The following is a 26615-nucleotide window of genomic DNA, read 5'->3' on the forward strand; positions in this document are numbered from 1 at the left end:
CATGATACCTACGATGGCTCTCAGCCTCCTAACGGTCATCCATCACCCGCGGCGCCGATGCATACCCCGCCTCGCCACCATCCTCCGCCGCCTCCCTGCCCATCCTCGCCTCTCGGCTACGCGCCGCTAACATCAGCGCCCAGGGGCAAACCAGACACCCCACGAACAACGCGACCAGATACCAGAACCATCTATCCGGCTCCTCGTGTCTCGCTCCCAAGGAAATGCCCCAGACGATGATGGCAACGAGCATCAAGCCTACAGGCAGGGCGGCCGCGCCGATGAAGCGGACAGTGTCCTCCGACATACCCGGGTCCGAGTCAGCGAAAAGACATAGGCGCTGCGGTAGGTGCAGGCAATTTTGTAGCTGGCGGCCGCGGCGGATGAAGTTGTCGGAGTTGCTGACGAAGGCCTCGACCACCTCGGCCCAGACCACGCCGATGGTGACGATGAGGAATACGACTAATATGGCGATCCCCGCAAACTCAATAATGGACTCGAGTGAAGGAAGGGTAATATCCATTGTTGCAGGTTGCGTGGTCTTAGTGGACTGGCTGCTTTCGGTCGTTTGAAATGTTTTTTTTCTTTCTCGATAGGTGGTTGAATGAAAAGCGAAGAGCTGTGGTATATCAGAAGTCGAAATCTTCTTTTTGTGGAATCTCAATCACCGGAGGTGTGTGATCAAGGTCCTTTTCCCCTTCTAACCTTTCTTCGCAGTTTGCCGGTTGTGGGCACACCTTTTTGACTGCTGAATGACTCTGACGGAGAAATATGTAAAGGCCAGAATGACGCGATCAAGGTGAGCCAGACAGAACGAGAGTATTTCCGGACAAAATGGCAACTTTCAGTCACGAGCCGTTGTGAAGCGGCCATGAACTATCGAAATGAACCAGATGTATTGAAAGATGAAAGGGCGGCGGCCATGACAGGGCGCAAAAGTCTCAGCTCAAATGCCTGACCTTCTCTATCCTGCAATGGATGGGAATATCTAGCGCCGAATCGAAACATCCCTCCTGAAGACATTTCGGGGGGCGAAAGTTGGCGCAACGGTGGCGTTCGAGTGTCGGCGGTATGTGGTCCTCAGGCTGTCTAACGATAACTTCTTGAGCAAAGTGGAATGCCTTAGTAATACGCTCCCAATGTCTTTCAGTCTAAGTTGACAACACAACAACCAGGAACGATAAATACCGAGGACAAAATACCAATGAAACCAATATCAACAGTGGTGCGAAAAACAGTAAACCGCACCTCACGGAGTCTGACTCGCGAGTTTCACTCCGAGAGGCCATAAAAGTATATCGTGGTAAAGGCCCTCAAGGTCAAAAATAGCAAGATCTCAGTTTCGCTAAGTCTGTGTCTACCTAAGTAGTCTATGCCATAGTAAATCTAAGCACTTAGATCTTAGCATCTCTTCCAATACCAGTCTGTCCAATAACAAAGTCCTTCCTCTCGTCCGCTGACAACCGCGTCTCAGCAAGCTCCCCCTGCGATCCCTCCTCGACGGTGGCAAGCTTGTCCGTCTCAATGGGGACGTGGTCTCTAACGACGAGCCACGTAGGATACACAGCAAGACCCAGAAGAATCGTGTTGATGGCCAGCGGCACACGGCCACCGTGCCACTTCCTGGTGTTCAACCCAAACGAGACAGCCTGCGCGAAACTCTCCTGTCCACGCAGGACACCAGAGAAGCGAGCAAGCTCGGAGATGTTGTCCGTCTTGGTTGCCAGCAGGTAGTACAGCCAATTCTGCAAAGCCTGTCTCGCAAAGTCCCACAGCAGCAGAACGAAGAAGCCCTCGGTGAACCCCTTGTCCTCCCAGTCGTACGCCGGCGGGTTGGCGGTGTACTTCTCCTGAATGACCCATCCATACACCCACGCGATGATGTGCCAGACAACGACATAGTAGAATCCAATGTTGATCCTCTTCTTGACGCTGAAGCCCTTGTAGTCCAATAAAGTGCTGATAAGCTGGCTGGACAAGAGCGTGCCGAAGTTGCTCACAAACCCAATCAGTGCTCTCGCTCTTACGCCGAAGTAGTAAGACTGGAAGTTGCCGCTGTACTGGTTAAAGTATGCCGCCCAGAAGATCGGTAGTAGCAGCAGCACATCCTTCCTCTTCGAGATGCGGAATAACTCTTTGAACTCGGCCGAGAATGACTTTTCCGCCTTGATGATGACCTTGCTCCCATCGGTACGCTGCACCTTTTCAGGCGGCGATAGGGCCAGGGCCAGGGGTACACTCAGGCACTGCAGCGCGATGAAGACGAGGTAAGTCTGGTATCCAACCTTTCCCTTCTTCTTCGCACCAGCGTCATTGTTGAGCGCCAACACGATGGCACCGCCTACGAGAGGCCCGCCTGTGCGGAACCACAGCCAAATATTCATGTATTTTCCCCTCTTTGCCGGTTCCGGGTAGCCCAACGCGACGGCGCCTTCACTGGCCCAAAATAAACCAGCCGATACACCGCATGCCGCGGCGCCGACAAGCACAAACCAGACGTTACCGAAACGGTTGTTGCAGTACAGGCCGGCGGAGTAAAGAGGGTAACCCACGGCGCCGAGAAGCAGAGTGCGGGCAAGGCCGATGCGGTTGGCGATGGGACCGCCGAAGAGGCAGAGGAAGCCCATGAGGCCAAACACTAGGGCGTTGGCGGCATTGACGAGGAACGGTTCCTGAGCGCCGCCTGCGCCGAGAGCATTCATCGCGTTCCAGAGGCCGGGGGCCATGAAACCTATATGGCACTGTTAAAATCATGTTGCATGCGGTAGTGACAGGGAGACATACCGACACCACCAATAACGAAGGCATTGAACAGCGTTGAGTGGTACCAGACACGCTTTACCGGCTCAGACGCCGGAGCGTGGTCCTGAACCTCCGAGACCGGAGTCTTGGTCGGTTCTTCAGCCATCGTCGATTTTAGGCTTGAGTCGTGATGAAGTCGTTGTGCTGTGAGCCGCAACGTAAAGTGGGATCAGCCAACCTTATATCGGACAAGGTCTGCCTCTGCTTACATCGTGACTATTCCCGTTGCAAGCCGCTCCTCGAAAAAAAGCTCTTTCTCCAAATTTTCTCGCGTGGAATGACTCCTCATATTGGTGCAAAATGACGAATATGCTAGTGCAACGTTGAAGGTGCCGTTGAATCCACCCAACGGCGAGAATCTTGGCCCCCATTGGACCTCCGAGTGGAGGCCGTCGATCCATACCCCGGAAAGATGTCCGTATTCGGTAGGTCTTTTCTGGCAGAACCACATTCACGGGAACCATCTTCTTGGCGCGATGGAAGTTGACCGATGTTTAGTTTCGTGGGGTTGGTTGATGGTGCGGATGGGAAACCCTCGCCTGGGAATGGCATCATGGAAGACCTAGTTCAATAGCGTCAGATGGACGAAATTTTCTGTCTTGGCAATCCTAGAGACCAAAATTTTAGAGCTTTGCCTTAATCTGCTCCTTCTGCTCATCTCTCTCCTTCAACTCCCTCCACCACTTCTGCTTCAAGGCCAACACCCCGAATCCCAACAGCCCCCACTCATCCTCCCACGCAGGCAACTCATACCCATCAGTCCCCTCCGCAGGCGGCCCAGCCACGTCCTTCAAAAAGTCGAAATACTCCTTAAAGTCAAGCTTGATCTCGTGAAACTGCGATGTAGGCCCTTTGTACTGCAGCCGCTTCACCTCCCATTCGTCCTGCTCCCGCGGCGACGGCAGGCCCCCACCACGGTTGGCAAAGTACCGCGCCACAGCGACGGCTTGGTACTCGTACACCCGGAACGAGATGGCGGCCTTGACCTGTCCGACTACCGTGAGCGAAGGGTCGGCAATGTTGAACACGTGCTGGTAGAAACCTGACAGTCGGCCGCTGGGGGTGACGGGGTCCGGGACGAGGAAGGGGTATGAGAGGCGGTATCCCGTGCCGAAGTGGATCCTTTCGATGCCGTCTACTTCCGTGCCGTCTTTGAAGCTGACTTTGACGAGGTCATCTGCGCCGACGGACAGCTTCGTAATCTCGGGCTTGAGAACAACGTTGGGGAGTTCCCATGCGTCCTTGAGGATCTCGTTGTACCCGCGCTGAGCAACGTAGAGAGGACCTGAGACGATGTTGTGAATTTCCGAAACGGTGTCTGAGGCTGAGACGTTGCCACCGACAACCACGACTTTCTGTGGTGGTGATTAGATGATGACTCCAATGTTTAAATTGACACGGTTGGACTCACCTTGTCGAAGTAGTCTTCCGGAGAGCGGTACGCCTTCGAGTGCTCAAATCTCTCAGGTAACGCAGCAAACGTCTCCTTGAGCCCCGCAATTTTGGGCACATATGGCACGCCATAGTGCCCAGTTGCAACGATCACAGCATCAAACTCATCCTGCCACCAGTAGTCCCTCTTCTGGCCCTTAAGGTAGTACTGTGTCCTTCTAAGCGTGAGCCTCCACTTCTTTCCGACTTTCTCAACTCGCTCAACGTGGGTGTTGAGGGTGATAAGATGATTGAATGGCTCGGCAATCTCTTCCAGATACCCGGCGACCTTTTCCCAAGGATGCGTCGGATTCGCCTTTCCAAAGCGGTTGATGGATGTTGATGAATGGACGAAGGGGAAAGGCTTGTAAGTAAAAGCCATGACTTGTGAGCCGACGTTGCTGTCCAGGGAAGGGTAGATGCCCGTTTTGGCAGTGACATTTTCAGACGCTGGCAGGACTGATTGTGGAAACTTTGAAGGAAGGTCCCTGGTTGGCTGACTTGAGTGCGGTGAGAAAGGCTCTGGCTTCTCGTCGTAGATCCTGAGCGGCATGTCAGTCATCTAACCATGCGCATCCACCGAGGATGACCTACCATGTCCCTCCGATCTTCTCTCTTCTATCGAACAATTGGATCCTGTCAAACGCCTTCTCTTCACTCAGCGCCTTCACAGCTGAAATGCCGGATGGACCAGCCCCGATGATGGCTACGCTTGAGTATCTGGGCGCCATTTTCCACTGGATCAATTCCTATCAGAAACCTGAAGTTACGATTCCAGCATGGACTCAAATATGTCGCCCCTCGTTGGCTCCCCGAAGATGCTCGGCATGTCTTATATCGTAAGCTTGTTGACGAATAGGTCCCGCATATGACGTGCTTCGCGAAACGCGAGACGCGGTAGCCCGCAGTTCCACCCCAAAGCTTGGTTCTTCTCTGAGGTCAATTGCCCTGTAAATTGCGAATCAGAGAGATAAGCTAGATTATGGCCAATTGTCTTCCTATTGAATTTAATATTATTCAGCAAGACGGCGGGACGGTCCGCTTTATGGGGACGGTGTAGCTTGCGACTTCCACTGACAGGGGTTAAAATGATCCAGAACGATATTATTTGAACGAGGCATCATCCATCTCGGTCACAAACAATTTTCCGCCGCAGTTGCTAGCATGTCTATGAGGCGGACACGAAGTCCATGATCTTGTACCACACCTCATCCCCATCGTCAGCCGTGTCACTGCTGAACAGCTTGCCGCAAGGACTGCGATGTGTTGTCTCGGAAGGCTTGTATAATCCATCATCCGTATCAATAAGAGCCCGTACGATTTCGCGACTGAGGTCGGGATGGCCTTGGAAAGTAAGAATGCCCTTCTCCTTGCTACATGAGATCTCACATCGCTCTGCCAACGCTGTGAAGTCTGGCGCGAGTCGCGATATGTAGCGCTTGTGGTACTTCTGTAGTAGCTTCAGATTCATGGTCAGCTAGGATTGAGGCTAGAGATTAAGGAGTTTTGCTCACCAGAGTTTCTTTTCCGAACAGCTTCTTGCCCTCCAGTGTCAGGTTCATCTCTTCAACGGCAATCTTCACAATCGGAGATTAGCTTCCGGTACTGTATGGTCTGTTTTTGATAGACGTACCCTAGGCCCCTCTTCAAGAAGATCCAAGACCCCGCCGAAGGCATAATGAACTGCTTGGTGTCCCCAGCAAAATGCAATAAGCTTAGTCCGAGGGAGCCCGCCAGCATCGCGGATCAAATCAAGCACGCGCAATGCCCATTCCGGCGTCTCCTCCTCAAGCAGGTTAACGGTTCCTCCCGTCAAAACGAACAGGTCGTAGTCTTTGGCTGGGGGCAGGGTCTCGCCATCAGCTGCCCGATAGTGATCAACTTGAGCATGGGGAATACCGCGACGGATGAAGTTCGCTGTAGCATCGATCGTCATCTGGCCCCAAGGCTTATTAGTCGAGAAATCTTGGATGATGGCGGCCTTGTAGGGCTTTGAGGCTCCGTTTGTCAGGGTCATGTTGTTTGCATGCATAGTTTAGGAGATGGCGATGTGTAGTTGGAAAAATGCCAAAGGTGCCCATCGAAGAGACCTGGGTGCCTTTCTTGCACCAAAAATAGCACAAAAATAAACCCGGAGCCATATTATCATTTCTCCTAGCATGTGTCCCACAGCAGGAATGGCTCGGGGTAAGTGGAATCTAGAGGGCCGGGAACTGGGGCCGGTCGGAGTATTGTCCGACAGCCCGGATATGTATCCACAAAGGAGGTCTTATCGACCTCCAGTCCGACAACAAAACGACTGTCATCCTAAGTCCTCAATGTATTTCTTGCATATGCTGTGTGACTACCACGGGACCGCGGTGCATCAGCATGCAACGCAATGCATAGCAGAGAACTGCATAACCGCGCAAGTCGAATGAAGCCAATCACGGCTAGACGAGACCGCGGGGAGGTACAGAGAGCGCGAGATTGGGCTATCAGTATTCCAACATGTCACTGTGAGAGCCAGGTTCCCCGCAAGGTAATAAGATGCCACCAAGACCTGCAGAGTAGCTGTTCCTTACCCTATGTATTCCACCAACCAATTAACTGGTGGACCGAGCTTGTGCCGGGTATCTGGGATTCATGTCTATCACTCGGCTGACCATAGAGACCAGGCTCCATGTTGTCGTCCCTGCTGTTTCTATTGTTCGGGCAGGCACCGACGGCGTATTTGCTCCCGATAGTGAGCGGGCGTTGTATTATCACCCAAGTATCGCTTGCTGCCGACCGATGGATAGACATAACTGAAACCAATGTCACTTAGAGGATAGGCGTAGAGCTCTCTGGATATATCAAATGGACCTCGGTATCTGTTTCGATGTTTATACGAGTTCTGTCGCATTGATATTTTCAACTGCATCATATCTTCTCACAGCCTTTCTTTCGACCACGGTGAGCCCGCGTCAAGATGTCTCCCACCGATCTCGAGGGCGTGAAGCCCGAGACAAACACACCTGAAACCGATGTTCAGAGCATCTCCAAGGGTGCTGTCGAGGTTGGTCACACTGACATTGGCTACGACTACTATCTCGAATCCCAAGCCATGGATCCGGCACGTAGAGACGCCATTGCGAAGCAGGTTCTGAGAAAGATTGACCTCATTTTGTTGCCCTCGGTACATGCCTTCCCTCGCCAAAATCACCGTCGTAGAAGCTGGAAGCTGATCTCTATTCCGGCAGATGTGTCTCATCTACCTCATGTCTTTCCTCGACAAGCAGACACTCAACTACGCGAATGCCTACGGCCTCCAGGCCGACCTCGGTCTCGAAGGGCGGGACTACTCCTGGGTGGCCTCAATCACCAACATAGGCTATCTCTTATTTTCCTACCCATCCAGTTGGTGTCTTCAGCGCTTTCCGATCGGGAAGTTCGTCTCGATCATGCTTCTGTGTTGGGGCACGCTGCTCGTCGCCACCGTCGGCGCCAAGAACTTTGCTGGTATCATGGCGCTTCGCTTCCTTCTTGGCGGGCTGGAGGCTTGCATTGGCCCGGCATGGATGCTTGTGACATCCATGTTCTGGACTCGGGACGAGCAGCCGTTGAGAATGTGTATCTGGCTAGGCTGCAACGGCATCTCGCTGATGCTTGGCTCGGGAATTTCCTGGGGACTTGGCACGACGACACATACCGCCTTGGCCCCTTGGCAACTCATTTTCCTGGTATGAACGCTTTCATCGTTTACTTCAACGTCAAAATTCATGCTAAGATGCCGTCATCAGGTTATTGGAGTGATTACTCTCTTCATCGGAGGCATTGCGCTATTCCTGTTCCCATCGAGCCCGGTTGACTTCAAGCTATTCACCCACGAAGAGCGGGTGGTCTCCGTTTGGCGAGTAGCCGACAATCATACGGGCATCAAGCACAGCCAGTTCCTACCTTACCAGATGAAGGAAGCTTTCTTGGAGCCTCGCGTATGGTGTGTTGCTTTACAGCAAATCTCCATTGGCATCATCAATGGCAGCCTCACGAACTTCACCAGCGCCCTTCTCAAAGGATTCGGATACAACTCCATCGAGACATTGAAATGGCAACTGCCCAGCGGGGCGTTCCAACTTATCCCAACTGTCATCCTCGGCTATCTTGCTTCGCGTTACAGGAACATCACCGTTCTCATGAGCGTACTCGCTGGTGTTCCGTCTATCGCAGGAATTATTGGCATCGCGCTCATCCCCCTCGAACATCCTCTTGCACTCACTGCGTGCTGCTGGCTTCTTGGGGTAATTGGCGCTGCGATCATTCTGAATTGGTCCATTGTCGCGGCTAACTTTGCCGGCCACACGAAGCGCATGACGGTCAATGGTGTAAACTTCATTTGCTATGCTGCGGGGAACATCATCGGCCCCTTCATGTTCGATCCTGACGAAGCCCCTCGATACATGTCCGCCATCAAAGCGCTCTGTGGTATGTACTCTAGTTGCATGTTTTTCACGGCCTGTATCGGCGGCTTGATGTGGTGGGAAAACAGAAAGCGCGACGCGCGGCTTGCTGAGATGACAGGGGGTGAGCACGTCAACGCGGGGCATGGCGATACCGAGGTGAACGAGGTTGGCTTCACGGACCGCACCGATAAGGAGAATCCTCATTTCAGATACAAGCTGTGAGATTTGGATTGAGCTTGGAAGTTCATTCAACCATTTGCAGCAGACTTGAGCTTCCAACCACCGGGATTACTCCAGTTAATAAAGCAAGACCAACACATCAATTGCTATAAATTCCATCTTTAGCTTTGTCCTCTGAGATGATGTTTGAGATGAATACCACCCCAGTCAACGGAGGAGGTTGGTCGGCTACAACGGCCTGAACCCCGCCTCCCCGGCTTATCCTCCGCTTATCATCCCGGATCCAACCCTATCATCCGACCTACCAAAGAGGACATCATGCATGCAGCTCGACGGCGCACATCAATGGAACGTGACAATCAACTCCCCGCATAGTGCTGTCCACCCATCGTCTCATTATCTTTTCCGGGGCGGTAATCTTTGTCCCGATAGCTTGTGCCCTCGTTGCGGCCTCTCTGATCTTATCGCCCAGGCGTTGAAGATTAATGTCTGCCAAGACGGGCGAAGATAAGTTGATTGGAGCCGCAGCTGACGTCGTCCGATGAGGAGGCAAGATATATCTACCATGTGCAACACACTTACCATGTTGGTTCAGAGGTCCCACCAGCTCGGTCTTGTCCAGCCCTCTGGTCGGCTATTTTGATCTCGCCCCCCGATAGTTGGGGGTTGACTCCGCGGGAATCCTTATCTGGACCGTTGCCTGCCGACCAGGGTCTGTGTTGCCTCCGGCATTTGGGGTAGAGTTTGTAGTAGTGATATAAGCCGATCCCAACTATTCGCTCTCAGACAAGTGACTTTTTGCCAGCACGTCGCCGAGAAGCTGCCATATTGTGAACTTTCCTGCCTTCGCCCCTTCTTGTGCGCATTTTCAGGTATCTGCCTGACCCCGCAACAGCCATGGGCTCTCAACCCGAACCTCGCATCGTTGATGAGGAGAAGAAGGTCGCAATTGTGTCTGATGACAATGCGCAATCAGACACCAAGAGTGAGGTGATCGGCGACTCGCATTTGAGTATGATCTCCATCCATTTTAGCTTTTGACACCCAGTATTGACCAAGGTTCGCAGTCGAGGTCGAGGGCCGCTACACGAAGGAAGAATTCCACAAGTTGAAGAGGAAGATTGACCGCTACCTGCTTCCTCTCATGTGGCTCTGTTATGGTATCCAGCAAACAGACAAGACTGCGTTGGGAACCCAAGCCATCTTCGGCTTGCGCGAGGACACTGGTCTGGTGGGCCAACAGTACTCGTGGTTGACGACTATTTTCTGTACGTGATCGTTCCCCCACATTCCAAAACAGGCCCGGTACAGTACACTGACAAAGTACAACCTAGACATTACATACATGGTTTGCGAATTCCCAAGCAATGTCGTTGTCCAACGTTACAAGATGGGTCGAACCCTGTCAATCTACATGATTTGCTGTAAGCTCCATCTGCTCATGCGATATACACCGAGAACGGTTCACTGAAATCCATCCACAGGGGGCATCATTGTCTTGTGTATCGGGTTTGCTAAGAACTTCACTCATCTTATTGCGCTTCGCGCTCTTCAGGTTTGTCCATTGCCAAATAGAAGCAGGCCTCCATTCGCTGAACAGAAGATTAGGGAGCATTCGAGTGCTGTATCAGCCCGGGATTCATGCTTCTTGTCGGAACGTGGTACAAGACCCGTGAACATGCATCTCGTTCTCTTGTCTTCCAGAGTGCCAACGCTGGCTTCGGTGTCATTGCCAGTCTGATCATGTACGCCATTGGCTCCGCGACCCAAGGCAGAGAAGGAGTGCAGCCCTGGCGGTACATCTCCTACGTAAGTCGACGACTACAGTGTGGCATACGCTGGAATAGCAATACTAACTGTACAGTTCTTGGGAGGTCTGACTACCTTCGTCGGATGCCTTTGCTTGCTACTTCTTGGCACACCATCGGAGGTGCTTTGGCTGAACAAGGAGGAGAAAGACATGGTGAGTCAACCTTCAAATAGCCACAAACGTGCTTGTCTAACTTCATCCAGGCAAGCGCTCGTATCAGATCAAACAACACTGGTAACGACAAGACCGCTATCAAGGGCTGGAAGTGGAAGCAAGTCCGTGAATGTCTCATTGACCCATGCTTCTGGTTTGCCGGCATGAACGCTTTCCTCAGCTCCGTTCCCAACGGAGGCCTTACAACGTTCGGTAGCATTGTCATCAAATCCTTTGGCTTCAGTAAGTGGTATTTCTTCCCTTATGTTCCAATTGAGATGCTGACCCCCAATACAGCCAGCTTGCAGACCATCTTGATCGAGATTCCCCGATCTGTGATGTCCGTCGTCATTTTCATCTGTGTCGGCTTGACCTGTAGCAAGTGGTCCAATCTTCGAATGTTCTTCATGGCCGGCTCGGTGCTACCGCCCTTCGCAGGATTCTTGGGCATGTCGCTCCTCCCCAATGACCCGGCCATCAAGTGGACCAAGTGGGGTTGCTACTTCATCACTGTCCCCTTCGTGCTCGGTCTCTTCCTTGCCTGGACACTCATTCCCAGTAACACCGCTGGTCGCACGAAGCGTACTATTACCAGCAGTTTCACCTTTGTTGGATACTGCGTTGGCAACATGGTGGGAAGTCAGATCTTCAAGGAGAAGGACGCGCCGAAGTACACCCCTGGAACTATTGGATGTGCCATTTGCTTCGGGCTTGAATTTGCGCTCATTCTGACCTGGCGTTTTGTCCTGGTCAGAAGAAACAAGAAGAGAGATGCGCAGCAGGCAAACGATGGTCTGACTGCCGAGGAGCGACAGAAGAAGGGCAAGGAGTACGGCGAGGCGGACTACACTGACTTTGAGAACCCCTACGTAAGTACCGCTCTGTCTCCAATGATCTTCGCAACTAACAAAGTCCATAGTTCCGATACACCCTATAGGAATGGGATGAGCCACATTCACCAGTGGTCATGGCTGCCATGAAAGTCCTCTCTGCGAGGGTCGACGGGATAGGCTGGGTCCACGTGGATGCCGCAGGCGGGCGCAGGGCTTAGATCGAATATAGATACTATCACAATGATTCCACTTAATACATCTACTCAATCCAGAGACAGTGTCTTCTTGTTGCCCACGAAGAGTGCAATGGAGGTAGTATGCGCCCAATGAGTGGGAAAAGGTCCCCGGATATCAGCGCTCGTCCTTCAAGGCTTCCAACGCCTGACCAAGATGTGCATAATTATATATACAACCGTACCAAAGCCCAGCATTCCAGAAATAACGCCGAAACCCATGAGATATTTCGGAGCATCGTCAGTAGGGAAGAGGTATGCGCCATAGATTTGCGCCAAGTTTCCGAGAGCATTCATTAGCGCCAGCGCAATCGCACGAACCTCGGCGTCCATGCTTCCGAAAGTTGAGCTGGCAAAGGACAGAGACATCGCGTTAGATGCCCATAATCCAGCAGCCATGAGAACAAGCAGAACGTATCGCGCCGTAAAGTTGTACACCACGCAGACGATGATTGAGGTGATCATGCTGAAAGCGAGCCAGGCAGCGATGACTAGTCCGCGATGATCGGGTATTTTGTCGCCGAAGTAGCCGGTAATTGCCGTGCAGACGAAAGCGAATGCATAGATGGGGACCTGGTTCTTGTTAAAAAACATCAACAACTGGCATCCAATGAGGTATGTGTACCGTCATGTACTGAGCCTGGACCGTGGACGTAAAGCCAAGTCCATGCACAAGAGTCGGGTAGAAATAGGAGAGTGTAGAAGAGCCGACAATCACCTGTGCCCTGGTTAGCATATAATTATGCTGAGCGATCTGATTATGAACCTTACCATGTAGCCAAAGATGAACCCCCACGTTCTCCAATCTCTCAGTGCCAACATAAAAGATTTACCTTTGCCCAGCTTCTCATCAGCGTTTCGAACCGTGACATTGTCTTCTTGTAACCTCGCGACCGCAATTTCTCTCTCTCTGGGTGTCAATCTGGTTGAAGTCGCAGGGAAATCCAGCAAGATGAAGGCCGAGATGCCGGCCCATCCAATGGTGGCAACACCTTCGACGATGAAGAGCCACCTCCACCCCCGGATCCCATGTGCCCCTTCCAAGCCACTGGTAATTGCACCTGCAAGCAACCCGCCAAATGCTCCGGAAAGAATTGCCGCAGACATGAACACAGCAAAACGTCTTGATTGTTCTCCGCGCCGATACCAGGAAGAGATGATGAGAAGAATGCCAGGGGCGAAACCACTCTCCATTATTCCAACAAAGACACGAAGCACGATGAGATGATGGTATTCCTTGACAACGGACATGATGCATGTGAGGACGCCCCAGAGAGCCATTATGAAGGGAAGATATAGTGACGGTCGGGTTCGGACGAGGATCATGTTGGAGGGAGGTTCGAAGAGGACGTAGCCAACTACACGTTGTTAGAAACCTCAGAACACGAGGCCTTGCAGTAAAGGAGTTGCACGCACTGAAGAAGACAACCAAGACGATGCTGTATTGAGACGACGAGAGGCCAATGTCGTCGGCCATTCCTGCGATCTTGGCATTTCCAATACTGTGCCGTAGGATCACATATTAGCAAGGCTGTCTAGCGATCGTCTGTCCATGTCAAGTGTATTTGTATACTGACTTGGTTCGGTCCATGTATGACAAGAGGTACATCAACCTGGAAGGTATTCGTCAGCATTCTTTCTGGAGTCGGCAGTCACAACCGTGTAGAGTATTACCAGATGGTAGGCATCAGGAAGAGGTCGATCTTCTTGACAAGAGCCTTCTCCTCCTCCGCCGTCCAAGTAATCGTCTGACCTGATGTTTCGATGTGCTCGGGCAGATTCCCGAGTTCTTTCTGGTCGTTTGCCTCCATGCTCGGAGAAGACGATTGTCTTCGGGAGACCATCGTGAATGGCGAGTTTGATACTTGGCTGCCTGTTAACAATGATCAATAAGAAACAAGAGTAGAGTTGTGAAGATATCAGGAAACAGGATGTATCAAGCTGACATTTCACTTACAAGGTAGGCAAAGATGTACAACAGCTCTATCTTATAGAACAACTTCAAGTGTCGGTGTACCAGTTTATCCACCACTTCCGTTGCTGGTGCAGTGCAGAGGCTAGTCAGGACTGAGCCGGCCACTCCGCAAATTCCTTTGTCCTTCCCCGAACCCATATCACCTCCTCTCTCCCCACAAAGCGGCTAGCCACCCCGCCGAGGAATCGTGGGGACCGTCCCCAGAGTTGTACTCCCCGGAATTTGGGGTTATCATGGATGCACCATGAACTTGGATGGTGTGGTTCCCGGATGAGGGGAACCCTATCGGCTCCCTGGGCGAGACACTGCTGATGGGTTGCCTCGACGCGAAGGCCACACTCGGCTGTGCCTCGAAGCGAGTCCCAGTTACCATCCATGTCTCATCGAATGGAATTCGTGGCACAATCACGCCATGTGACTCCATCTCTTGGAATTGTTTTTCGGCAGTTCTGAGTGGGGAACATGGTCGGATAAGTCCAGCATTCGTGCCGATGTCTACTAGGAGAATTCCGCTGAAGTCTCGTTGTATTAACTCGGAGTGGGACCCAGATCTGCACGTCGGCATCCCCTACGAGCCAGACAATAAGATATCATAAGTCCTGCACACTGGTATATCATCGTGTCGAAATTTCCTAGCAACGTAAACCATTCAGCCCTTCAACATTCTTTATCAGCCCATCAGAACCCCACAAATCTGCGAAGTCCTCTCTTCACGGTCACATCATCCTGGGTTCTGATAGCCAACATGTCTCCAAGCGCAACCGCAGATTCACAAGCCAACAATGGCGCCGCCTCAACAACACTCCCTGCCAGTGCCCCGCCCTCTTCAACAACCCCAGAGTTCCTCAACACCCAGCCCGGCCCAGACCATGACTGGAAGGTATCGCTGAGGAACAAGGTCGTCGCCATCACTGGTGCCAATAGAGGAATTGGCCTCGGCATCGCTGAAGTCTGCTTAGCCAATGATGCCAAGGTAATCTACTCTTTGGACCTTTTTGAGCCAGGCGAGGAGTTCCAGGCAGTCCAGAAGGCAAACCCCAAGCGCATTCAATACCTCCACTGCGACGTCACCTCAGAGGAGAGCGTCACATCTGCAATCGATGCCATCATTGCCAAAGAGGGCGCAATCCACGGCCTGGTCGCGAACGCCGGCATGACAAAACACCAGCCGGCGCTCGACTTCAGCCGCGCGCAGCTCGAGCAGCTGTTCAACCTCAACGTCTTCGGGGCTTACTTCTGCGCGACGACTGTCGCTAAGCGCTTCATCGAGCTTGGGATCAAGGGCTCGATCGTCTTCACCGCGTCCATGACCTCGTATCGCCCCAACCGCGCGGCGCCATCAGCGCCGTATGGTGCGACCAAGGGTGCTGTTAGGAATATGACCCACACGCTCGCCATGGAGTGGGCGAAGCACGGTATCCGAGTCAACTCGATTTCTCCTGGTTTCGTCAAGACTGCCATGACCTATTTTGTCGACCAGGCCCCTGATTGGAATCTGAAGATGCAGTATTACGGGGGCATGCCCCGGCTGGCCGACCCGAAGGAGCTTGGTGGTGCTTATGTGTATTTGCTGTCGGATGGAGCCTCATACACAACAGGCATTGACATTCCTGTGGCCGGGATCGTTGGTGCTTGGTAAGGGGTAAATAGAAACAGGGGCGCACACCATACAACAACATGTGTCCACTATAGAGCATAGAAAATCTACCAGTTTTGATATCCTTGAGGATCACGGGACTCTCTCCTCCTATCTTCGGTCTTGCCGGCTGTTGCTTATATGGCCGGCAGCGGTATTCCAGTTTGTAATTTCAAAGCTCAACCGTGTAGGAAGCTCACACGAGATAGTCAGTGAAGCGACAAGAAGTTTCAGGCTTGAGAGCCATACATCGCAGAGTCACGGAGCAAGATGAATGCTTCACAAGGGTATTTCGAGACTACTTTCTTTTTCGCTTGACTAGAATCCTTCCCTCCATATTCTTTTTAGCTCATCGGTGAGCCCTTTTGATGGAAAGCTGCTGATCGCGACGGCTCGGTTCAATGTTTCGAGTAACTCTGTCTGTTTCTCACCGTTCTGGGCACATTGTCCCACTGCGAATCCCGTTAGCATCATTCAGCATACCACGGCAGCATGCAAACTCACCGGCAAACATCACCTGCACATTCAAGAACGCCAATGCAGGATCGTTGTCGTTGCAAGCTTTGGCGACACCACAAACGCTATGCAGGCTCTCATTTAGAAGTCTCTGCCGTCGTCTATAGGCGTTAAGTCCACCCGTGGACGGCTGCGCAAGAAGAACCACTGATCGTGCAAAGTGATACATCTGCATCGCCCCAGCGTTCCTGGGCGGATGAACCCAGATTGGGTCGAAAACCCCCTTGCCCTGGATTGCGGCGGGGTCCGGACCTTGACCGACATGATGTACGGACGGGGAAGCTGAGCTGGGGCGGCTCGCGCCAGAGATTGTATCCGAGACTGCTCCTCCAGAGATAGGAGCAAAGGAAGCTGGTAGCGCCTCACGCCATTCCTCCAAAGACCGCAGCAGGCGGTTCCCGAGGTTCATTCGTTGCTGCAGGTCTTGCATGGAAGAGGCCGCATCATACGCGGCGTATGCTACGCACTTTGCAGCAATGAACAACACCCTGCTGGCGAGATCATCTGGGTTGAGTTCCTGTAATGTCTTCTGGGGCTGGAAGATAGTCAGTGTTCGACGACCGGATCTGAAGGCCGCCCAGATATCCTGGCGGATCCATGCCCACCATACTGCTCTTCTGAAACTGTCTGGGGACTCGGCGTTGTTATCTTGTGATCGTTGAATCCAGAATGCTCCTCGGAGATGGCGCTCCCAGTCTCCGTTGTTGGAGGGCCCATTTGAGTCGAACATTTCGTAAGTACTGATCATTATGGCAGTGGCCAGGATCTCATGTGAGTTGGCATAAGATGGGTATAGCAATGTGTGTGAGAGATACTGAAGCGTCTCATAGTAGTATTGAGTTGCCGAGCGGGCCGCTTCTTCTTGCGCTGGGCTGGCAGGAAGAGATGAATCTGGTAGAGGATGGAGTGCCCCGCCAGAGTTTGAGAATTTGGGATTGGGCCCCAAGGAGATGTGTCTAGCAGCAACAGCCAAAATGGATTTGAGAAGTCCGGCGTTACGAACTGCGAGATGGGGCACCATGTTGGAGAAATGCCGCTGAGGATCAAAGAGATCCAAGATGGGTCCCACAATATCGACGTAGTAACGGAAATGAACCAATTCATCATCGGACAGATCAATGTTGCTTGAGGTGTTCCAAGGGGGAGTGGTGTGGCTTTCACTTCGGCCAAAGATGGGCAGGTGGTCGTCCTGCTGAGTCGGTGACTCTGGCAAGGGGGTTTGTCTCCGAGACAGGGTACTCTCATCAAAGACCCATCTAACCTCGCCATTCGGCAGGCTGTTGAGCCGTTGGATATTGTTGATAGCATCCTGAGCAAGCAAATCGTACCACTCGAAAGGGGATATGTTGAGCAGTGAAGTCTGGCTCAGTGCCAGGGGCGAGAAGCCGAGATCCGCATCGGAGACTGCAGCGGGCTGCAAGGCGCTGTTGTCGGCGCCAAGTGAGCCGGCCGGGTTGAAGGAGGACACGAAAGGTGCCGTTAAGTCGACCGGACGAGCGGCCGGTGATGCTGTTGTGTCTGCTGCCGCAGGCGAAATGGCTAGTGCACTCTCCGCAGGTTCCGTAGAAGGCACAGCATCCTCGACGCTGTCGGCCTCGGCACTTTGACCGGCGTTGGAAACCGTAGAGTCCGCGCGTCGACGAGTCTCTGAGTCATTCTCGCCGGTGGGAGCTTGGGCGTATTGACAGTCACGGTCTGACTTGGAACACTGGGCGCATTTCGGCCTTCCCTCGTCACACTTGATACGCCGCCTCCTACATGTCAAACTACAGCCAGTACGCATGAGTTAGTAATGAAGGACCCCACTTAGCATAAAAAGACACGGACAAAAAAACTCACCATCCTGTGGATGTTCGTAGGCCTCGTGCTCGAGACGGCCGGACTCGTCGCGGTCGACTTTCTTGCCCAGGCGTCGCAGCCGAAGAGGCCGTTGACCGTCGTCTGCTGCTTGCGGATGCCTCCATTGGCCGATCTCGCGTCGAGGATAGTGTCGCCCTCGCAGAGAGTAGAGGCTCTCGACGGAGTAAGGTTCGCTGGGCCTCGTCGGCGATCTGGTGAACACCGAAATCAGTCGCGTGCCCGACTTCGTCTCGAGGCATTTCCAGTCTTTAAGTAAACTGGAATGCGCAGTGGAGAGAGGGTTCAGCGCCTCAAACCCCTGCTTCTTTCCCCGCAGTCCCCGCAAACGCGCCAGCAAGCCTAGTGGTATTGAGCGGCAACATGTTGTATTCATAGTTCAGATGGCGTGTTAACCGGCGGGAGTATACTACGCTAGAAGAGTCTGCTTGATTAGTGACAAGCAACAGCGATGGATCATCTTTCTCCGCCCATAGTTTTCGAATCCTTCGCTTCCTATTCACAGATGTGTACCTGACTGAGTGAAACATGCTCAGGGAAACATCTAGAGAAGAGACATACTCCCGTTGCAATTCGGACAAGTCCTCCCGGGGTAAGCTCTAGAGTCCGACACATTCCCAGCGCGAGTGCCTGAAAAGGATCCACAATTGAGGCCTCGACGCGAGGCCATCCACAACAAAGGCACTGGCTTCGCTTCGTGTTCGCTTCGTGGCACCTCGCTTCGGGACAGAGTCCAGCTTGACCATCATCAACTCAGAACCATCCTCGGTGTCTCCTCATTGCGAGTGGTGCTGAGCTGCAATAGGGGCATCCCCGCACCCGGCGTTTTTCCCCATGGGCGACGATCTGGCGTCGCATCGGACGTTAAACCACACAACACGCACGACGCGGGGCAATTCGTTTCGCCCTCAGGCGGCATGACGACCACAGACAAATCAACATGACGTGGGTTTCAACAAGTTATAAGAAAAAGCTACGCAGCCTCACCATGGGCCAACAGCGCTTCGAAGACCATCAAAAAAGCACACGCCGGGCAGCATAGTAACAACCGCATCCAACAACATGGCACCGTCACTTGAGCTCTACGAGAAGGCCACTCAGAACCTGCCGGTGAAGCCGAACGTCACGAATGTTCATGGTGTTCCGGCAGTGACTGACTTTCAATTCGAGAGCTCCGACAAACATGACAGAGTGTTGAAGGTCTTTCGGGCCTTCATCGCTGATCAATGTCAGCAGTTCAATGGCGGTCATCCAGGGTAAGCTACGATGATCATTTGGCTCTTCAACTGGCGACCTTGTCTGACCTTCGGTGTAGCTCCGCCATGGGAATGGCAGCTATTGGCATTGCTCTTTACAAGTATGTCATGAAGTATTCTCCAAGTAACTGCGAGTACTTCAACCGAGATAGATTCGTTCTCTCAAACGGTAGGCCCCTCTTGAATATCCCTCCCTGGATCTGAATGCTAATTCAAACAAGGACATGCTTGCCTTTGGCAATATCTGTTCATGCACCTCATCGGTGTTAAGAGCATGACAGTCGAGCAGCTTAAATCATACCACTCCGACAAGACCGACTCCATTTGTCCCGGCCACCCCGAAATCGAGAATGAAGGCGTCGAAGTCACAACAGGCCCCCTCGGCCAAGGCGTAGCGAACGCGGTCGGTCTTGCGATGGCGACGAAGAACCTCGCGGCAACATACAACAAGCCGGGGTTTGAAGTGGTGAACAACATGACTTGGTGCATGATCGGCGACGCATGTCTTCAAGAAGGCGTTGGCCTTGAAGCGGTGTCACTAGCGGGGCATTGGAAGCTCAACAACCTCTGCATTATCTACGACAACAACTCTATCACGTGTGATGGAACAGCAGACGTGGCGAATACGGAAGACATCAACGCTAAGATGAGGGCGACGGGGTGGAATGTTTTGGAGGTCCTTGACGGAAATTCCAACGTTGCTGGTAGGCCATTCAAGTTTCTTTGGGTATGCTTCTTCCAAGGACTCTTTGCTGACTCGATTGTCTCCAGCCATTGCCAACGCTCTGATTGCTGCGCGAAGCAGCGACCGTCCAACCTTCATCAACGTTCGCACAACGATCGGATTCGGCTCACTCAAGGCTGGTGACGCAAAGACACATGGCGCCGCTCTCGGTGTTGACGATGTTGCCAACATCAAGAAGAGCTTCGGCCTGAACCCCGAGGAACACTTCCACGTCCCGAAGGACGTCTATGACTTCTTTTCTGATGCTTATGAGCGCGGCAAAACCTACGAAGCAGACTGGTCTGCAACTATCCAGAAGTACTCCCAGCAACATCCCGAACTCGCTGCCGAATTCAAGCTCCGCGTGGACGGAAAGATGCCTGACGATTGGACAAAGTACATCCCGAGCCATGATCAGCTTCCGACGGAGCCCACGTCTTCTCGAAAGTCTGCGGGTATTGTGGGCAACCCGCTCGGAGAGAAGATGAGAAACTTCCTGATCGGCACCGCCGACTTGACCCCGTCATGCAACGTCGCATACAACCAGAAGGTTGATTTCCAATCTGTAAGTTGGATCTCTCTGGGTCCGTAGTCGAGGACTTCCTCTAACCCTGCATTCAGCCCGAGCTTCGTACCGCATGCAACTTGAACGGCGACTATTCCGGACGATACATCCACTACGGCATTCGCGAGCATGCCATGTGCGCTATCTCCAACGGCCTCGCCGCCTTCAGAAAAGGCACATTCCTCCCCGTTACCAGCTCCTTCTTCATGTTCTACCTCTACGCCGCGCCCGCCGTCCGCATGGCCGCCCTGCAAGGCCTTCAACAAATTCACATCGCAACCCACGACAGCATCGGCACTGGCGAAGACGGCCCCACGCATCAGCCTATCGCTCTGCCCGCGCTGTACCGCGCCATGCCGAATACGCTCTACATCCGCCCCTGCGACTCTGAAGAAGTGGCTGGCGCGTTTATCACGGCCATCAACGCAACCGAGACACCCACCATTATTTCTCTGTCGCGTCAGAACCTGACACAATATCCCCAGTACTCGTCCCGTGACGGGGTTGCCAAGGGTGCGTATGTCTTCGCTGAGAATGACGATTTTGACGTGACCCTCATCGGCGTCGGCTCAGAAATGGGCTTCACGATGGAGACGAAGGAGCTGTTGGAGAAGGACGGCGTCAAGGCGCGTGTGGTGTCATTCCCGTGCCCGCGGCTGTTTGAGCAACAGTCGCGCGAATACAAGCAATCCGTCCTAAAGCCGCGGTCGGGCAAGCCGACGGTGGTGATCGAGGCGTATGCGGCGAATGGCTGGGAGAGGTACGCCGATGCTTCGTTCTCGATGCGCCGGTTTGGTAAGAGTCTGCCGTCCAAAGCAGCGTACGACTATTTTGGTTTCAAGGCGACAAGGATGGCGCCGAAGATCAAGGAGCTTGTAGAGGAGGTGAAGAAAGATGGTATTGAGGTTCTTCGGGGTGACTTTAGAGACCTGAACGGTCCGTTGGGGGTTGGATTCGAGCATTGAGGTCGGGCTTAGAGAGCAATCATGTTAAAGTCTCCAGAAGAATACTTACTGAAGTGGCATTCAATGGGATTGAGTGTCTGTCCAATGACGTTTGTTGATCTTTCATAGTGGTCTTCTTCAACTACGAGTAGGGTTATGCTAGAAGCGGCCAGACATTGAGCCACAAGCCTAACCATGCGAAAGAAAGAGTCTACGGTGGTAAAAGTCATTTATCAACCCTGCACGTCTGGGAAGAATATCTCATGCTTGCGAGGGTCGCGATCGGCAAGCTACCCCGCATAGCCTAAATGCAAGAAGCTTCAGGGGCGGAGTTCCATTGTTGGGGAACCTGGTATTCGTCTGCAGTGACCCCGCGCAGATCTCCCCTCTTGTGCTCCCAAGACAGGCCAGCAGCTTCCTGTTTATGTTCCTTCAGGATGACCTCGGGCTAATTGAAGGCGCGATAGACGTCATGAACCAAGCTGTTGGGAAACAGGAGGGGCTGGGTTCCGTTTCTCCCGGATCATCATCCGTGTGGAGGAATTTGGAGGGGCAATTCTTCCGGAAGAATTGCTACAAAACCGTTGGCAAAGAAGGGCATTCTGTCAGTTCAAGAGGTGTTTTTGAAGCGGATCCGACTCTTTGCTGCTGATTCTGGTATGTTCACAATGACAATCACGAAGTTAGTCTGGGTCGCCTTGCTGCCGGCTCTGGCTCTCGGGAGCATCGACAGGTACGTCTGTTATTCTGGGTACCAGATCCAATTATTCTAATAAGTCCAAAGACAACGAATTGTCTCCCAATTCAACGTCGTTCGAACCAGCTTGATTGACAACGAGACTACGCCATTGCAGGTCGGCAATGGTAACTTTGCTTTCAATGTCGACAACACGGGCATGCAGGTGAGCGTTGCATCCTGACGCCTTGCCATGTGGAATCTCTAATACAGACCGTAGACGTTCCTGCCCTTCAACACTCTATCGAGCTGGGCATGGCATAACGACTCGTTGCCAACGAATGGGTAGGCCGAAAAAGAGTCATCTTTCGTTAAATTGCATGCTGAGGGAGACCGCAGCGAGAAAATAAGCGACTATACCGGCGTAGCCCGACTGACCCACGGACGAAACGTCTCATACGACATCCCCGATCCCAATCTTCCCGCAGTATCTCAATGGCTCATCGGAAACCCGAACCGCATTAACCTGGGACGCATTGGTCTGAAGTACAAAGGGGCGACTCTTTCAGCGGAGGAAATCACCGATCCGAGGCAGGAGCTAGAGCTGTGGAGCGGAACCATCACGTCTACATTCAGAGTCGACGGCGAGGCGGTGAAAGTGGTCACACAGGGCGACTTCGACACCGATGCCGTCACGTTCCAGATCGATTCTAATCTTGTGGCATCGGGAGAACTCAAGGTCGAGCTTGACTTCCCCTATCCGCCGATTCACTCAACCAAGTACAAATATGAGGTTTTTGCCGGGGTCTACGACTTCCCGCTAAACCACACGACCCGGATTGTGAACAGCTGCGGAAGACCCGACTTGGCGCACATCTACCACGAGCTACAGGAGACTAGCTACTACGTTAATCTGCGCTGGCCCTCTAACTCTTCCCTTCACCTGTCGAGAGATGAGCCGGAAGGTTCTGATAAGATCACCGCCCATCGGTACACCTTGGCGTCTAACAGCTCGGCCAGCTCCGTCATCTTCACTGCGCACTTCTCTCCCGAACGTCAAGATCCCGAGATCCCGTCAACAGTGCAGGAGCGAAGCGTGGTTGGTTGGCACGAGTACTGGAGCGAGGGCGGCTTTGTTGACCTCACGCTTTCGTCGAACCCCAACGCGACGGAGTTGCAAAGGCGCATTATTCTGTCTCAGTATCATGTTCGCGTCAACAGTGCAGCTTCGGGACAATCGCCCCAGGAGAGTGGGTTGATGAATAATGGGTGGTATGGTAAGTTGAAATGACATGACGGCCCTGAATCCAGGATGATGAGTACATCACTGACACCACGCAGGAAAATTTCATATGGAAATGGTTGTGTGGCACAATGCGCATTGGGTGACATGGGGTCGGAAGAAATACTTTGACAACATCTTTCCACAGCTCTATGAAACGCTTTTGCCTTCGTCTTTTGCGAGGGCTAAAGAAATGGAATGGGATGGAGCCAGGTCAGTTGCCTCCATGAGCATTTTACAATTATTTGAACTTCGAACTCACAACAGAGTTCCTAGGTGGCCGAAGATGACGGAACTCGAGACTGGCGTTAGCTCGCCAGGTGGGATTAATGGCTTGCTACTTTGGCAGCAAGTGAGTAGCCAGAATATTGTGCAAAAGGCTTCCACGCTGACCTTGATAGCCCCATACCATGTATTTGGCAGAGTTAGCATACCAGTCCTCGCCAACCGACGAAACGCTCAAGCGATGGGACGAGGTAATCACGGCTGCCGCTGACTACATGGCGTCATACGCATGGTTCAACGAGACCTCAGGCCATTACGATCTCGGCCCACCGTAAGTATGAGATCATATAAGATCCCCGGTTGATAGACTGACGACATGCATTGCAGCTCATACGGCGTAACTGAGAACACGCCACCCTCAGAAACCTTAAACCTGGCTTACGAGGTAGACGCATCTTACCAACTTGACCAAGTGCTAAAGCTCACCTGCTTGTAGATCGCATACTGGAGATACGGCCTAGACACCGCGCGGGAATGGAAGAAAAGACTCGGTCAACCTGTCCCAGAGAAATGGACCACCGTTGCGGAGAGGCTGGCTCCTCCGCCTCAGATCAATGGCCTCTACGCTGTCTACGAAGGCCTAAATAGTTCTTGGTGGGATGATCCCGCTCTCAACGGCGACCCGCGCAGCCTTATCATGATGCAAGGTGTGCTACCGGATACGCCTGCTGTAGATCCCGAGGTGGCCCTGAGAACGGCCGACAAGGTCTGGGAAGTCTGGACGGACCAGAAGATTCGAGGATGGGGACGGCCTGTATTGGCGATCAACTCTGCACGGATCGGTAATCCGGAGCGTGCTATTTATCACTTGACGGCTTACAGCTACTGGACTTTTGATGATGCTGGGTTCGCTGTTCGCGGGGGAGATGGTAGGTTTACCCTTTCAATGACGAGCCTCTGCCGCATTGCTGACTATTGGCAGGCGGTACCCCTCCCCCTTTTATGCCGGGCAATGCTGGCTTCCTGTATGCTGGTAAGACTTATCCAACTACAATCTTGACAGCAGCCTCGAGGGATACTAACAAATACTGCAGTCGCCTACATGGTTGCTGGATGGCAGGGTTCCGAAGGCGATGCGCCCGGCTTTCCCAAAGACGGCGGGTGGATCGTGAAGCATGAAGGGCTCCAGAAGGCACCTTGAGTCGATGAACCAAGATTCAACTAGTAATATTCAAATCGCCTCAATTTGGCAAATGATTTTGACGTGTTTTATTACATTCGTATCATTTTCTATTACAAATAGGTGAGATAAAACGAGCATCTACCACTCTCTGATTTCACCACCAGGCCCGATAAATCCGGGGCTCACCCATGCCTTGGCATCCTTAGACAGCTGACGGACCTGATCCTCATCGATCTCAATACCCAATCCCGGACCAGTGAGGAGGTCGATATATCCATCCGTCACCTTCCAGACCTCTGGGTTCTTCGTGTAACTCGTCAAGTCCTGCCCGGTGCTGTTGTAGTGAATACCCAAGCTCATCTCCTGAATTACAAAATTGGGCGACGTGAAATCAACCTGGGCGTTGGCAGCCAGGGCGATGGGGCCAAGCGGGCAATGAGGCGCCAACGCTACATCATACGCCTCAGCCATCGCCGCAATGCGACGCATCTCAGAAATGCCACCGACGTGAGAGATGTCAGGCTGCAGAATATCAACACAGCCCGCCTCCAGGAACGGCTTCACGTCCCAACGGCTGTGAAGACGCTCGCCGAGGGCGATGGGGATAGATGTCAAGCCGCTGATCTCTTTGATGCCGCCCAAGTGCTCTGAGAGAAGGGGCTCCTCGATGAAGAGGGGGCGGTGCGGCTCGAGCGCTTTCGCGAGCTGTTTCGCCATGGGCTTGTGTACACGGCCGTGGAAGTCAACGCCAGCGTCCATGCCGAGGGCTTTCACGGCCTTGACGCGCTCGACTGCGGCGTCGAGGGCGTTGGGGGAGTCGAGCCAGCCGAGGTCTTCAGTGCCGTTCATCTTGACGCACTTGAAGCCCTGATCCTTTCTGGCTTGTCTGTGTAACATATCAGCATCAAATTTCATGTTGCAGATTATTCGCATGTTTCTTACGCTTGAGCTCCGACGTCATTCGGCCTGTCACCGCCGATCCAGGCGTACACCTTGAGCTTGTCTCTGACCTTTCCTCCGAGCAACTGCCAGATAGGCAGACCCAACTTTCTCGCTACATGACTCTCAGTAACGTATTTCATCAACTGTGGCTTACGAACTCACCCTTCAAGTCCCATAGCGCAATATCGATACCCGCCAACGCACTCATAAAGACGGGCCCTCCACGGTAGAAAGTTGTCCTCCATGACATTTGCCAGATGTGTTCGATATCGCTAGGTCATGTTAGTATCAAGATCCCCTTGACGTCGAATGGAATGAACAGACTCCGCCTCCATGCCCGAATACCTCTCGAACCAAGCATCGAGACATCCCTCAACGGCCTGGGTGTGACCCTCCAGCGACGCCTCGCCCCATCCGACGTTGCCCGCCTCGTCCGTGATCTTCACGAATAGCCACCTGGGCGGCACCCGGAAGTACTCCATCTTTGCGATCTTGCCCATGATGAACTCGTGTGGGGATTTGGCAGTGTGACGTATGAAATGAGGGGTTACCCTTGCAAATAGTTACAAACAGGGCAATTGAGCTTTGTGAGAGGGAGATGCCGAGTCAATGGTGTGCTTGCAAAAATAACACACTCTTGAGGCAATCGTGAACTATTATTACCCTGCCAAAGCGGAGATGTGACGGAGTTGACGGAGCAAAATGCGCTCCCATCGGAACATAGTCCGGAACCTCGCCGAGCCGCCTGTGCTCTCAGCCTCTCACTCCCGTCCGACTCCGCAGCAGCATCTCCATCGGCAATGCCCGCGGCCATTACCCGGCCGCAAACGGCAAGTGGGGAGCTGCTCCATGGGCAGTGCGGGGTTCGGTGCACCCTCACCCGAATGTGATCCAGCAGAGGAACGGGTCTCTGCGGGGTTCCGGTGTGCGCTTTTCCGTTCGGTGAGGAAAAGGGGCACGGAAAATGTTCA

General features: G+C 52.9%; 11 protein-coding genes and 1 pseudogene across 12 annotated transcripts; 5 read left to right on the forward strand and 7 right to left on the reverse strand.

Moving 5' to 3' along the window:
• Positions 1–28: 28 nt before the first annotated feature.
• Positions 29–523, reverse strand: GCG54_00015209 (uncharacterized protein; the record flags this gene model as incomplete). The annotated part of the gene is made up of 1 exon (XM_045415023.1): positions 29–523. One exon carries the CDS (start codon positions 521–523, stop codon positions 29–31), a length of 495 nt encoding a protein of 164 aa, XP_045261145.1.
• Positions 524–1394: 871 nt separating this feature from the next.
• GCG54_00015210 (uncharacterized protein) lies at positions 1395–3091 on the reverse strand (the record flags this gene model as incomplete). Its single annotated transcript, XM_045415024.1, has 3 exons — positions 1395–2731; positions 2785–2946; positions 3085–3091. The coding sequence occupies 3 exons, from the start codon at positions 3089–3091 to the stop codon at positions 1395–1397; spliced, it is 1506 nt and encodes a 501-aa protein (XP_045261146.1).
• Positions 3092–3425: 334 nt separating this feature from the next.
• GCG54_00015211 (Dimethylaniline monooxygenase [N-oxide-forming] 3) lies at positions 3426–5101 on the reverse strand (the record flags this gene model as incomplete). The annotated part of the gene is made up of 4 exons (XM_045415025.1): positions 3426–4157; positions 4214–4775; positions 4828–4982; positions 5087–5101. The coding sequence occupies 4 exons, from the start codon at positions 5099–5101 to the stop codon at positions 3426–3428; spliced, it is 1464 nt and encodes a 487-aa protein (XP_045261147.1).
• A 300-nt stretch (positions 5102–5401) lies between these two features.
• Positions 5402–6250, reverse strand: GCG54_00015212 (uncharacterized protein; the record flags this gene model as incomplete). Its single annotated transcript, XM_045415026.1, has 3 exons — positions 5402–5683; positions 5748–5810; positions 5867–6250. The coding sequence occupies 3 exons, from the start codon at positions 6248–6250 to the stop codon at positions 5402–5404; spliced, it is 729 nt and encodes a 242-aa protein (XP_045261148.1).
• A 933-nt stretch (positions 6251–7183) lies between these two features.
• GCG54_00015213 (putative transporter) lies at positions 7184–8876 on the forward strand (the record flags this gene model as incomplete). The annotated part of the gene is made up of 3 exons (XM_045415027.1): positions 7184–7390; positions 7455–7934; positions 7995–8876. The coding sequence occupies 3 exons, from the start codon at positions 7184–7186 to the stop codon at positions 8874–8876; spliced, it is 1569 nt and encodes a 522-aa protein (XP_045261149.1).
• An 855-nt stretch (positions 8877–9731) lies between these two features.
• On the forward strand, positions 9732–11777 carry GCG54_00015214 (putative transporter; the record flags this gene model as incomplete). Its single annotated transcript, XM_045415028.1, has 8 exons — positions 9732–9846; positions 9902–10102; positions 10169–10258; positions 10319–10389; positions 10443–10643; positions 10699–10797; positions 10848–11040; positions 11095–11777. The coding sequence occupies 8 exons, from the start codon at positions 9732–9734 to the stop codon at positions 11775–11777; spliced, it is 1653 nt and encodes a 550-aa protein (XP_045261150.1).
• Positions 11778–11995: 218 nt separating this feature from the next.
• On the reverse strand, positions 11996–13707 carry GCG54_00015215 (putative transporter; the record flags this gene model as incomplete). Its single annotated transcript, XM_045415029.1, has 6 exons — positions 11996–12436; positions 12489–12581; positions 12635–13221; positions 13280–13365; positions 13441–13476; positions 13538–13707. The coding sequence occupies 6 exons, from the start codon at positions 13705–13707 to the stop codon at positions 11996–11998; spliced, it is 1413 nt and encodes a 470-aa protein (XP_045261151.1).
• An 876-nt stretch (positions 13708–14583) lies between these two features.
• GCG54_00015216 (putative NADP-dependent mannitol dehydrogenase) lies at positions 14584–15477 on the forward strand (the record flags this gene model as incomplete). The annotated part of the gene is made up of 1 exon (XM_045415030.1): positions 14584–15477. The coding sequence occupies one exon, from the start codon at positions 14584–14586 to the stop codon at positions 15475–15477; it is 894 nt and encodes a 297-aa protein (XP_045261152.1).
• Positions 15478–15795: 318 nt separating this feature from the next.
• On the reverse strand, positions 15796–18187 carry GCG54_00015217 (annotated as a pseudogene). The gene is made up of 3 exons: positions 17830–18187; positions 15979–17744; positions 15796–15926 (listed from the first exon to the last, which is right to left on the reverse strand). Coding segments are annotated over exons 1-3 (2255 nt in total).
• Positions 18188–18909: 722 nt separating this feature from the next.
• Positions 18910–21357, forward strand: GCG54_00015218 (Dihydroxyacetone synthase; the record flags this gene model as incomplete). Its single annotated transcript, XM_045415031.1, has 5 exons — positions 18910–19103; positions 19163–19272; positions 19325–19807; positions 19875–20392; positions 20449–21357. The coding sequence occupies 5 exons, from the start codon at positions 18910–18912 to the stop codon at positions 21355–21357; spliced, it is 2214 nt and encodes a 737-aa protein (XP_045261153.1).
• A 647-nt stretch (positions 21358–22004) lies between these two features.
• GCG54_00015219 (uncharacterized protein) lies at positions 22005–24720 on the forward strand (the record flags this gene model as incomplete). Its single annotated transcript, XM_045415032.1, has 11 exons — positions 22005–22069; positions 22121–22238; positions 22293–22357; positions 22412–23289; positions 23354–23507; positions 23562–23646; positions 23696–23850; positions 23907–23964; positions 24016–24448; positions 24502–24552; positions 24614–24720. 11 exons carry the CDS (start codon positions 22005–22007, stop codon positions 24718–24720), a joined length of 2169 nt encoding a protein of 722 aa, XP_045261154.1.
• A 120-nt stretch (positions 24721–24840) lies between these two features.
• GCG54_00015220 (D-galactonate dehydratase) lies at positions 24841–26144 on the reverse strand (the record flags this gene model as incomplete). The annotated part of the gene is made up of 4 exons (XM_045415033.1): positions 24841–25588; positions 25645–25756; positions 25807–25916; positions 25969–26144. The coding sequence occupies 4 exons, from the start codon at positions 26142–26144 to the stop codon at positions 24841–24843; spliced, it is 1146 nt and encodes a 381-aa protein (XP_045261155.1).
• Positions 26145–26615: the final 471 nt, after the last annotated feature.

Source organism: Colletotrichum gloeosporioides (assembly GCF_011800055.1).
Source record: "Colletotrichum gloeosporioides strain Lc1 chromosome Unknown consensus_66, whole genome shotgun sequence".
In the NCBI taxonomy this organism is placed as follows: Eukaryota; Fungi; Ascomycota; class Sordariomycetes; order Glomerellales; family Glomerellaceae; genus Colletotrichum; species Colletotrichum gloeosporioides.